This window comes from Fonsecaea pedrosoi (assembly GCF_000835455.1).
Source record: "Fonsecaea pedrosoi CBS 271.37 unplaced genomic scaffold supercont1.2, whole genome shotgun sequence".
Lineage (NCBI taxonomy): Eukaryota > Fungi > Ascomycota > Eurotiomycetes > Chaetothyriales > Herpotrichiellaceae > Fonsecaea > Fonsecaea pedrosoi.
In genome coordinates this window covers 3038716-3050764 of record NW_013550614.1, presented here as the reverse complement: position 1 = coordinate 3050764, position 12049 = coordinate 3038716, and the positions used below count along the sequence as shown (strand labels likewise).

The 12049-nt window shown below is 53.0% G+C and overlaps 3 protein-coding genes across 3 annotated transcripts; all 3 read right to left on the bottom strand.

The window, feature by feature from the left end:
- Nucleotides 1-535: 535 nt before the first annotated feature.
- Z517_03056 (uncharacterized protein) lies at nt 536-3201 on the bottom strand (the record flags this gene model as incomplete). The annotated part of the gene is made up of 13 exons (XM_013432164.1): nt 536-641; nt 701-755; nt 808-951; nt 1009-1163; nt 1220-1595; nt 1651-1681; nt 1758-1897; nt 1954-2235; nt 2299-2431; nt 2517-2559; nt 2651-2669; nt 2764-2983; nt 3052-3201. 13 exons carry the CDS (start codon nt 3199-3201, stop codon nt 536-538), a joined length of 1854 nt encoding a protein of 617 aa, XP_013287618.1.
- A 3150-nt stretch (nt 3202-6351) lies between these two features.
- Nucleotides 6352-8037, bottom strand: Z517_03055 (uncharacterized protein; the record flags this gene model as incomplete). The annotated part of the gene is made up of 2 exons (XM_013432163.1): nt 6352-6721; nt 6878-8037. 2 exons carry the CDS (start codon nt 8035-8037, stop codon nt 6352-6354), a joined length of 1530 nt encoding a protein of 509 aa, XP_013287617.1.
- Nucleotides 8038-8838: 801 nt separating this feature from the next.
- Z517_03054 (uncharacterized protein) lies at nt 8839-11046 on the bottom strand (the record flags this gene model as incomplete). The annotated part of the gene is made up of 1 exon (XM_013432162.1): nt 8839-11046. One exon carries the CDS (start codon nt 11044-11046, stop codon nt 8839-8841), a length of 2208 nt encoding a protein of 735 aa, XP_013287616.1.
- Between the last annotated feature and the right edge of the window lie 1003 nt (nt 11047-12049).

The window sequence follows — 12049 nt, the reverse complement described above, 5'->3', positions numbered from 1 at the left end:
TGTGAGCCTGATGAATTACGCGTCAACGAAAAGGATACCTGGGTACCTACTAGGTAGTATTCGCAGGACTGTATTAGCATAACGAGGGCCCATACAAGGCTCGGTACAAGGTACATAGAAAATAAAAGTCGATGCTCGTTTCGAGTGGTATTTGGCTGCAGCAAAGTACGCCCCGTCTTCGCACCCGTTTAAGAAGGACCCCCACCTGGTGAGCCGCCGACCAGCCGCTTTACTTAGGTGCTTACCTACTCGTGAGTAACTCGTAGCGCATACTCGGTACAATAGGTACTCCGTTCCTTGGTATCCACGCACCCGCCTAGCACCCCTGTAAGGTAATAATCAAGCTTATACGATGTCGGCTTAGCTCCCGCCTGATATCAAGGCTTAGCCCAAAGCTTAATATATGGTTGTTTTCGCCCCCGCCCAGCCAACCCACTCACCCCTCCATCTCTGCCTGCCTCCTGGGCCATACAAGACCATACCGGCCAAGTTGTAGATGTCCGTGCAGCGCCGTCGCGGAATCTCGTTCGGTAGGCTACTTTTTCTCAATACCGTCCTCACTGTCTTCCTCCCTGAACACCTTAGCTTCACCTTCACCATGTCCAACAATGTGGGCCTTGTCGAGCTGGACAGCGGTATGCCTGGCGTTTGTGGTCAGCAAAGAAGAATCTCGAATATGAGTCGTGTGTATCTATCTTACTTGGTCAGGTGATGGTCGACACTGGGAATGAAGAAAGTACAGATCAATGCCGCCCCTATTGCCGGGTTAGCGTTCCTGAATCGGCCCCCCAGGGAGAAAATCATTACCTGTGAACACGATCGTGATCAAGTACACGAGAGAGAAAGCGTCGGCATAGACCGCTTGAGAGGCACGGGTGGCAGCCTCTATCACTTCAGGAGTCGCTCCTATGACGGCATCAAGGGCACCCGGTTTGCCGGAGACGAAGGCAGCTGTAATCGTCGTTAGTCTTGTCATCTGAATTGTACGCGTGGGAGGACAGCACTGACTGATGAAGCCTGCCACCGAGTCTGCAGGCAGCCCCAAATCCACTACAGCGGCGACCAAAGCTGGCGACAGTGACTCTCTGACTTTGTTCCCAACCACCGATGTACAAATCGCGAGACCAATGGAACCCCCCGCGCTTATAAGCGTGCCACGTATTCTGCATGGCGGATTAGCGAATGGGTCGATCAAACAGGAGCGGGGACAACGTCTTACCCAGTCGCGGCACCAAGGCGGGTATCGCCAGCCCCGAACTGCACGAACAGCGTTGCGATTATGCTACTTCCGGCTATGGTAAATTTCGCAATCAGGCAGAGAACAACAGCTCTCGCCAGGGAATCCCTGGTGATCGATGCCATTGCAGCAGTAAAGGCGCATTGGAAAACCGCGTAGACGATCAATTGATATTTGGTGTATTTGATTATGCCAAAGAGCGAGCCGGACACGATGATTCCCGCTGTAACCATATCAGCACCAGGGAATGAGGAGTTTGTTCGGCTCGGAAAAGAAGACATACTGGTTCCAGCGCCATTCATGCAGAAACTTAACCAGCCAGCCCGACCCGGTTCGGTTGTGAACAAGCGTTGAACCTCTGCTCGTCTGTTAGCCGGCACACAAGTTTGTGGTATGGTATATGAAGTACTCACGCTGAGGCCAGAAGACTTGAAAGCTCACCAGCTATTATGAGACCTTGTTAGTCGACTTTGAGCAATACCTCGCTTGGGCTTTTTTTCGGAAGACACCGCCGACTTACCACAACCCCGTTGCAGAATAAACAAACAAGGGGCAAAACGACCGTTCTGAACCTGGTCATCAGCTCAGGGGGGAAGAGTTTGTCGATCTTGGGGTCGCTGTATCTTTCCCAGAGTGGCACGGCCACAATAAGCGTCACGGCTAGAATTTCGTGTCAGATATATATCAACAACGTCTGGAGAAAGTGACGACCATACCGCCGATTAATAGTGGTGCAAGGACCTTTGCGCTAATCCATGGGGTGGGATTGCCACCCCAGCCAACTCCCAGGAGAAAAGCGATCAAACCTCCACCAAAGAGGACAACACAGACATAGTCAAGTTCTCGGATTTGTTGCTTTCGAGATTTGCCGTCCGGGTGAAGACCAACCCAGCCAGGAGGCCAATAGAAGCAGACGAGGGTGAGAAAGGAAAGACCATTTGCCAGGCAGCCGAAGTAGAAGGTGTACCGCCAGGTCAAGGTCTTGACAATATTGAAACCTGATTAACGACTTAGCGAAAAAGGGTGTCCTTCGTCTTGCTCGTGGAAAGGAATCAACGAACCGATGACTGCGCCGAACATGGAGCCTGGCAAGGCCGCAAAGTTCATGGCCGCAAGAACCGTGCCGCGATGTTTCCTTGGGACAATGTCAAAGGCCGCTGCATAGGCGATCTGCTGTGTCGAAGCGCCAACACCCTATGTCATTTCACTGCGTTTTAGCCGAGAACGTCGAAAAGAAACAACTTCCCCCCAGGGTCACAATCGGGGGTGAGAACTGTACCATCAGTGTTGTACCAGCGATGACAGTGCTGATTGTGTTTGCACTATATAATCTTGTCAGAAATTCTTTCCTTTTCCATGTTGCGTCGTTTTTCCTGCACGAGAGGGGTGAAAAAAAGGGACTGGGCTACGTACCGTCCCGCCACCAAGGTTCCTAGTATTTGGTCTTAGCATTTTTTCCCCCCAACTACACAAAAGAAAGGATCCAGATGGAGGGAATGGAAGGGTTCATGTTTGTATAAACGTACCAACAAAGCCAAGTACACTGCCGGCAATGAGAAAGTATCGGCGTCCAAAGATGTCGGTGAACCTCCCGGCAATGGATTGTAGGATGGCGTTTGACAGTGACCATGTTGTACTAATCCAGGTGAAATCGGGTGAGGGGCCAAGATCGTTGTTGATGGTCAGGAGAACGGCCGATGGGACAACAAAGGAGAACAGAGCCGCTTCGTAGGTGAGCGCGAGAGCCTACCATAGATGATAGCCCGTCAGTCAGCAGGGAATCCTTGTTGAGTTGGGGGGAGAGCAGTTCATACCAGCAGTGCCAGGTAGACACGGGGACCCATCTTCACGTTGGCCTCGTCAGGCGCCGCCATCTCGCGGTCGAGATGTCCATCACTCAAATCAGCTTTGGTTTCATCGTGGACGACGTCCGTTGGGGTTTTCGCCTGGTCTTCGACAGCCATTGTGATGGTGGTGAAGTATTCCAGAGGTGGACTGGATTATTCCATTGCGGGCGAAGCGAAAAAGGGGTGACGCCCTTTATATTTTTCCATTCCATCGACCCTAGCCTGCCGCGCCTGGTGAGACTATCCAGAGCTACCAGGTATCTAACGAAGCCATCTCGTCTGCTGAATGGTCCCCCCTTCCCTCCCCCGGAAATATTCGCCAAGGCCCCCGCCAAGTCACCGCCAAGGTTTTCCGCTGGCGCGATTCCCCGTGGGGGAGACGAAATCCAGGTGTCCAATACCGGAAGTCAGAGCTTCCTCGGCCAATACGAACTATTGCACTAACGACTCGAACCCAGAATCCTCGGGACTCGGAAGATCATCCATGCGGTCATGAGCAGTGTTTCGAGATCTGAGTTTGTTGCCCACGAGGCTTTCTTAGATTGTTTTTTTTTGGTTCTCAGCCCACGGATTCCCGAGAGCGAAAGCAAGTCATCCCTAACCCCCTATGTCTCGCCAAAAACTCGAGAGCGCCAAAGCGAAATCGTCCCGGAATCCAGGCCTCGCGAAATTCGAGAGGCAGGCACCAATTCCCGAATCAATGTCCCTCGCCAAAACTGCGAGAAGCAACCAGCATCATCAGGATTCGAGCCTAGAGGCCCAAATAAACATGGACGAGTAGGATGAGGAAGTACCGCGGGTCATGTGGGACCCCTTTCCTCCCCCTCCTTGCCCTCCCCCAAACGAAAATACGACGGGACATGGAGAATTGCTGTGACTTAGTCCTCTAGCTAATCCTGTGGCCTGGGCCATGTTCTCATCAAGGGCTTCGACCGCCCATGATCGGGCCAGGTCGACCGGAAGGGCGAAAAGGCTGGGGGAGGCGTTCGTTCTCGCTCTCGCAACGTGGTCTCGGACGGAACCTGCCCTGATCCCGAGATTAGACGAGTTCCTTCCTCCAGAAGGCGCTAGTACTTGCCTCCAGGTAATTGTATGATGGATCCTGGATCCTGAACGGGACGGACACTCGAGCTTGCTTGACCAATTCCAGTTTAAACAACAAACCCACACAATCTATCGATATATACGCTCGAGATGATACCCGATTCTCCTCAAGCTCATGAGATCTTGCAGCACTGCGATATTGAGCATACTATTAAGCCTGACAGTTACCTACGGCAGGCACGTCAAGGTCAAGTCATCTGGGTGGTTTGTTCCAGGCCAAGCACTCATTCCACGTACATACCCCAAAGTGCTTGAAGCAAGGCCCGGCTACCCCCCGGGTATCCGAGACCCAACTTGCCCGGGGGGAGGGGGGGGGATACGAGGTGGGCGTTCCAATGGGACAATGAGATTCTAACCGAGCTGGAGCGCCAAACCCGTTAGCGCAGCGTCGCCGTCGACAAGCGGACGACGACAAAACAACAACGGCCAAAACGGCGGTGTCTCGTTTTTTTTCTGGGTTTCCCGAAGAAAACGCAAAAAAACTCAATCCAAGGAAAAAAAAAGTATACCCTACAGTAGTTATGTTGTCCGGGGAGAGGGCGAAGTTACACTCCCAAGGCTATGTATGATTGATTGTTCGATTGAGCCCCGGCATAACATACTTCACTGCAACGGGTTGCCCACGACCTCGGGATCGGGGCGTCAACCGCAAGCAAGAGAGGGGAATGGATGGATGATTGTGTTCTCCTACTGATGCTGTGGTGTTTGATGTCCTGGATCTGTTCCCTCGACCAGTCGCCGTGGTGGGCAGAGCGTAGAATCCGTCAAAGGAGCAGGCAAATACAACGACACCGGGAATCAATTGGCCTCTTTGTCGTTAGTAGGTACGTGGAAGGCTACAACCTGCAAGAGGCTCTCGTGTTGTACGAGTGACATCTCTTGAACCCTCCTCCGCCCTCCCCGCCTTTGCGATGAGCCCACCGAACTACTCGGTTGCAGCGCTTGTCGGCAAAAGTCCCTCGGGACTATTTCCTACCACTGACTCTTGGGGCGTGTCTTGTTCTCGACGCCCTTTAGATCAAAGGCTTCAACAGGGACACTGAGTTGTTGTTACGTGATGCCAAGGGGATAGTTTTGTGTTTGGTTAAGTTCTCTTGCAAGTGCATTCATTCCAAAGCAGACTTGTTCCTAAAAAGTGGTTCGTATATCGACCAAGTATTTGGCTGTAGAAGGGCCTCCGGGGTTTTTGGTAGGTATGTATCAAGTACAGGTTCTATGAGCCTGGCGAATCTCTCCCTCGGGTCTTTCTGTAATGCCCCTCCTACAAAAACCTCAAAGTCGCCCCCAGCCTGGCTATCCTTAGGTATTTTCATGGGAGAGACGCACACCGTTTTAGATTGCCATGCACCGTAGCGTACTTGGAACTAGTGCAGGGGACCACGAGTCCACGATACGACACGGAAACGAAGAATGCTTGGATACGATGTTTCGGAAGACTTTGTTAGTGTTGCCTGGTCTGGTCTGGTCTGGCCAGGTCATGACATGACTCATGACTCATGAGTCTGGCTGGCAATGACTACCCTCTATTCCATCCCCGACCGACCCCGTCTTTCGGGGGAAAGGGGGAACCCTCGAAGAAATGGCCCCATCCGACAGCCGGTCCTGGGACGGAATTCAAGGGATGCACGACTAGCTTGCGACGGGGGATACTGAGGAGGAGCTGAAGTCGTTCCCCTGGCGTCTTTGGCGATATCTTCCTTGAAGAGGGAGGGGGGGAGAGGCACCGCTATCAAGGATCTTCTAGCTACACTTCGTTCCGAGAATGCAAGCGTGTCATTGATATTGACTCGTGCGGCAACTCAGAGGCTGGTGAGCATCCGGGATTTATTCAACAGGAATCTCGAAGTCCTTGGTTGGGCGTAGAGCGTGGAGCGTAGTGTTCATAAGATATATTCTAGATATATCTAGCCCATGCATGCACTGTATCTTCTGTATGTACCCCGAGGTGTGCCGCTCTTCTCTTTTCTTTGTATTCCTCTTCCTCTTTTCGTTCTTTGTGTGATTTATCCTGTGCTGCGCCGGTGCCATGCCAAACCAAACCATATATCCAAAGCAATGCAATGCAAGACGACGCTGTGCAAATCGCGACGATGTCCCTGACAACTTTTTGAGGTCCACCAAACCACCTCTTCGACAAGCAAGACAAAACCTCTCGCAGGATTCTCAATTCGCGCGCGAGTATTCTCTCCTCAGAACAATCGCCTCCTTCATAAAGGGGCTCCGCTGCCTCAGTCGCCGGCCTGCGAACAATATACACACGGGCGCAAAGGAGAGGAGTAGAGCCAGGAAGCCCAACAGGCTGCTGGCCCAACGGAAGCCGAGATCGGTGTACATGCTCTGCGCGGCGAGGGGCAAAAAGGCTGAGAACAGGTTCTCGCCCAGCACGACGGCTGCACACGCACTACCAGCGTACTTGGCGTACGCGTCCACCACATAGTCGGCGATCGCTACCACCACCACGTTCACCCCGTACCCGACCATGGCGAGGCCGATTGCCGGTGCGATCCAGGGTGCGGAAGGGTAGGAGGTCCATCTGCGAGGGTGAAGAGACATTAGTTTTCGGTTCTGATTATACAAGCAGCAGAGGAGACAAATGGGGGCTTCTTTCAGTGTTGGTCTGGACTACCACCTTCATTGTCCATTGTCCAATGTCCAGCGGGTTCATATGGCAAGGGGCAAGGAAACTTACCCATACACAAACATACCGCCGGCCACGCCGACGAAACTTCCGAAAACACTCACATACAGTCGAGCTTCGGGTATGGGTGTCCCCGGCACTTCCGTATTGCGGGACACTGAGGCGAAGTAGAGCTTTGCATTGATGAGAACTCCAGTCCAGCCGACAAACTCGCCTACAACGACTGCTGCTTGGACATAGCCAGCCTGTGAGGCTGACCAGCCGTACAACCCAGCGAAGACCTGCTCGACGGACTGGGTGAAGAGATAAACGGTACCGACCATGAAAGCTGACCAGAGTGTGAAGACAAAGAGGACCGGTTCGGTGAGGAGCATCCGCAAAGGCCGCTTCGTGCTCCGAATCAACTTGCGTGGCAGACTCAGATGGCCTCCGTCGTGTGGGCCCAGTATTGCGACGCCCGCCTTCTGTAGCTTCAAAGCACGCTTTTGAAGGATGATAGAACCCCTGCTCTCCTGGAAAAAGAAGATGTAGATGGGGAAGAGAGCGCCATACCAGATCAGCTGGATGTACGAGATCCATCGCCACGACAGGTTTTCGAATATGACACCCGCAATAACAGGTCCTGTGCTACTCCCGGCAAGGTAGAGAGTGACGAAGAGACTCATAGGGATGGTGCGAGCGCGGTCGCCTTCCCAGATGTTGCCGATCAAGGCTGCAGCGGTGTTGGCGAGGACAGACACGCAACCACCGGAGAAGAACCGCGAGACGATCAGCGTTGCGAAATTTTGCGCCACTGCCTGTGGGATGATGAAGCAGATGAAGACGATGTATGTGAGAAGAAATGCGGGCCGCACACCGAAATCCTCCATCAGAGGCAAAACGACGAGGCCACACAAACCACCCCCCAAAGCCCAGCTAGTGACTGGCCAGTACGAGTTTGGAAATTTGGCGTCACTGACGCCGAACTCGTTGTTGATAGCCTCGTGGGCGACGGTGATCATGGTTCCGTTCAGGATCGTCGTGAACGTCGCCAGGATCCCTACCGCGGTGATTGTCCACTTCTTGCGCAGGGGCCAGTTGTATGGGTTTTCCGGGTCGTCGGGCCCATACCAATCGATGACTCCCAGGGCGACCCCGTCACTGGGAAGACCCGTAGTATGCCCATTTTGGATTTGGGTGACTACCTTCGACTCCTCATCGAATTCTGTCATCGGCAAATCGGAGATATCTCGTACTTTCGAGAGAGTAAATGAGGTTGGAAATGAAAGTCACAAGAGGAAAAGCCGCTCAAGGCAGCCGTTGCAACGAGCGGAAGGGAATGGCAGCAATGCACACAAGACAGCGTAGAGAGAAAGACAGTGTCCCATGAAGCAGGAAGTGCAAATAAAAAATCTGACTATGTATATATTTCCTTCGCCGAGTCAACAAGTGGCGGGGCAATGGCCCGGTGTGAGGAGCCGTTAGATCTCTCCTCATCTTTCTTCGGGCCATTACCAATATCAGACTGGAGATGCCGGACATGAGCGGACTTGTCAGAGAGCGAGCAGCATTTTGCGGGTTCCGGATGACGACAAAAACGTTTTTGAAGCTCGAGGGCAAATTTTCTCCGAACTGTTACCTAATGAATTGCCTGGAATGTCTCTAGACGCTCCTGCTCACCGGGAGACTTTAAAGGATGGCTTCTGTACAGATATATGACTCGTGGAGTAGAGATTCCGCGTACGAGAAAGCCATTGACATTTCGAGGGCGAAGCGTCGTGGAAGGATTTGATATTGCCTGATGTAATAATGCGAAGATGAGATTGTGTGTTTGGCAGAGCCTCGTTGGGACAAGGATGCACGTGCACGCCAAGGCCGACCGATCTCCCAAGCCCCCGGATTAAAGCGTATGTCTGACAAGATATTATCACCTTGTTTGGCTGTCATTTTCTATATTTTGTAGTCGGGCCATTTTGCATGAGAACCCGCTCTGAATCATATTGTCATGAAGGTCCAATCTTGGCCTCCTTGGATCATAAATGCGGTACCCCCAAACTCGCCAGTACCAAGTTCAAAATACTAACCACGCCTTCTCCTAGAATTAAGCCACTTGCCAGCACAATGACCCTCGTCTCCCCTCTCCCTTTCCATCGTACCCACCAGAGAGAGATCACGCCGCCAACAGTCCTCGCCAGTGTGAAGCTGGGAGTGTTGTACATGCCCACTGCCACTGCAATACCTCCTGGGATCCACGGGTGCAAAGCCTTACACCAGGGCTTGGAATCCCTATATGCGAGTAGGTATATCCGCAGAGTGGTTGTGAGGACAAATACCACGCCAAAGAGGAGGGCGAACTGCCAGGCCATGGGAGGAAGACCCTTGCCCGTCACCAATCGTGCAGTGAAGATCCAAACATAGGCTGTGGGTATCTCAAACAAGTCCCCTGGGATTGGGTAGACGGAGACGTACAACTTGTAGACTGCAGCAGAGACAAAAGCACCCACGACACTCCCTATAAGCTGACCGTAGAATTGAGCTTTGGGTGACGCCCCAATTAAATGTCCGGCTTTGAGATCTTGGAGGATGTCGCCAGCTTGAAGTGCTCCCGCTTCGCTTACAGCTCCTGCGAGCAGATTGATGATTATGCTGTGGTTTGCATGTGGACCAGTTGGTGTGATCAAGGCAAACACCAATTGGGTGAGCTTCGAGATTCCAGAAACGGGATTCAAATCGGTTTCCCCAAGTGCGCGGACCCCCATGATGGACAGTACCAAGGCGAGAAGGATGGCAAGGATGTTGAGTCCGATAGGGATGTAATCGCCAAAGGTTATGTGGATGCATACAACGCAAAGGATCAGCGTGATGGGAAGGAAGATGGCGACAGTTCGCGTGGTCACGAGGTGGTGAGGCGGTGCATCGTCAGGAGGATCGTTAGGTGTCGTCTTTGTCGGGTTGCCGGTAGGAGAAGACGGAGGCGCGTGTGCGGATGAGTCGAGGGAGATATAACCGGCAAGTTGTTTACCGAGTAAGAAGTCGGACCAGGAAGGGCTAGCCCTGTAGTGCCCGCGGAGAGACTTGATCCAACCCGGACCATAGTGAATGGTTGGGCGAAGGAACAGCCAACCCAGATTGACGATTGCATCGGCCAACATGATTGCCAGGCTGACCCAGACGATCCAGCCCTTGCTCCCTGTTTCCCAGTCGTCCACAGGTCCTGGCGCCCACCCATTGTGCTTGGCTATAGGACTCAATATGGCCCATCCTACAATAGCACCAAGAAGCATATGGAATGTGGTGGCAGGTCCCATGATAATACCTTGACCAACATATGCGGGCGAAGGATTGAGTGTCCATTCCCACTTGTTCGCCAGGTGGGTGCCAAAGACGGGCAGTTTGTGGAAAATAGGAAGAAAGTATTGAACCAAGGTGTATGCGCCGGAGCCAAGGAAGGCAACCACGAGAAGTCGAATTTGCCTTTTCCAATCTCCTCGCATATCACGTCCTTCCGCCTGTTCTGGTTGGTTGTCTCGGTCGCTTTCCCTCAACAGTTCCTCGCGTTCTTCGGTCCCTTGGGTTTCGATTTCTCGATCCTTGGCCTCTTCGCTCTTGGAACCACCATGCAGAACACTTATCATGAGTGCTGTCGCAGTCCCACTGGGGAACTTGAGGCGCTCGCGGATAATGACCTGTTTTCGTAAGGGGACTCCGAACACGACGCCGAACAAGCAGAGCCCAATGCCCCAGACAAACAGCCTCCAGAGACTCAGGTCAACCGGGGCACCCTCACTCTCTTTAAGCAGAAACTGTATGCTGGGCATAACGCCAACGAACCCCAGTCCCAGCGGCATAGTGCCAACCGCTCCAGCAACCGTCTGGACTAAGACATTCTCCACGGGCGTAAAAGGGAGGACCAAAAAGCGAGATAGCGACTTGAAGACGGCGAATCCGATCAGAGAGGCTGGCATTGCCATCCCAGACACCCAACCGGTTTGCAGGCCAAAGTATGTATTGGAAAAGGCGATGAGAACTCCAATGCCTGTTCCTACTGCAACACCTCGAAATGTAAAGTTTGTCCCATCCAAGGCCGAGTCATACGCGCCAGGGACGGCATAACGGGCATGGTCAGATTGTAAGCGGGAGATATCTTGCTGTTGACCGGCCTGCGGAAGCAATTCATGGTCTTCAATATCGGACGTGGAGGGGGAGTGGGTGTGAGAGGGTGCGCCTCTATCGGGAGCCATGTCGGGCGAATCTCAGGGTCCTGAATCTCGATATAGGAGATCCATGGGGGAGGGAAGACAGGGAAGGTGGTGGCGGGCACCAAGGTGACTTGGCTCGAGCTAATGCGGATGGAATGGCGGGCGAGTGTAGATACGGAAAAGTGAGGCTCAAGATTCTTGTTACAATCATGATAGCAACTCGCGAGGTTCTGGCGTCATCGCTCCGTTGATTTTCTGGTATCACGTGTAGAGTTGTGCTTGGCTCCTTGGCTATCTAACTAGGCCTTGCTAGGTTACCTCTCTAGGTACCCTGTTGGGCCTGGAGCGTGGTAGCGAGTGCCTATTCGGGTACAATGGGCACCCGTAACTTTGCCTGTGGTGGGCTGATAGTGGGGTTCGTGCTCCGAGATGCACCCCGAAGTCAAGTCACGCATTGCTCCTCACTCTGACCCAAAGCTGCGTCCAGAGCTGCATCACAACGTGCCTCTGCGATCCTGCACTGACCCATGGTCCCATCGAACGGTCTGGATTCGACCATGTCTCCCAAAGGAATGCACCCAGAGCAGCGGGCCAACGCCATGCACCTCATTCCTCGCGTTGTTTCTGCCATGCGCCACGAGGTTCCCACTTTTCGAGGCCATGGCTCCATCCGTCCAATCTCGTGTGTTTTCTCGAAGGTCAATGACGCTCTCATGCCTGCGGTTGGTGGTACACACGGGCAGGAGAGGCAGGTCTAGCAATGCCACCCATTTCTCGAGTCTAAACTCACAGCGATCATCGCACCCTGCCGATCTCTCATGGCTGCCCATCGTGGCCTATCTCTCAAAGTGTTCCTGTGACTTTCGGTTATTCCGTCATTCCCTCGACCCTCTTGTTACGAACTCGAACTTGGGTCACCCAACACCAGTACCCTCTCGAGTACGCTAATATGTCTAGACCTTGTCCTATAGCAATCCTGCCATGCCGCTTCACATTTTGTCACAGCTGAGCATGAGCAGATATTGGACTACCTTTTGGTACGAAC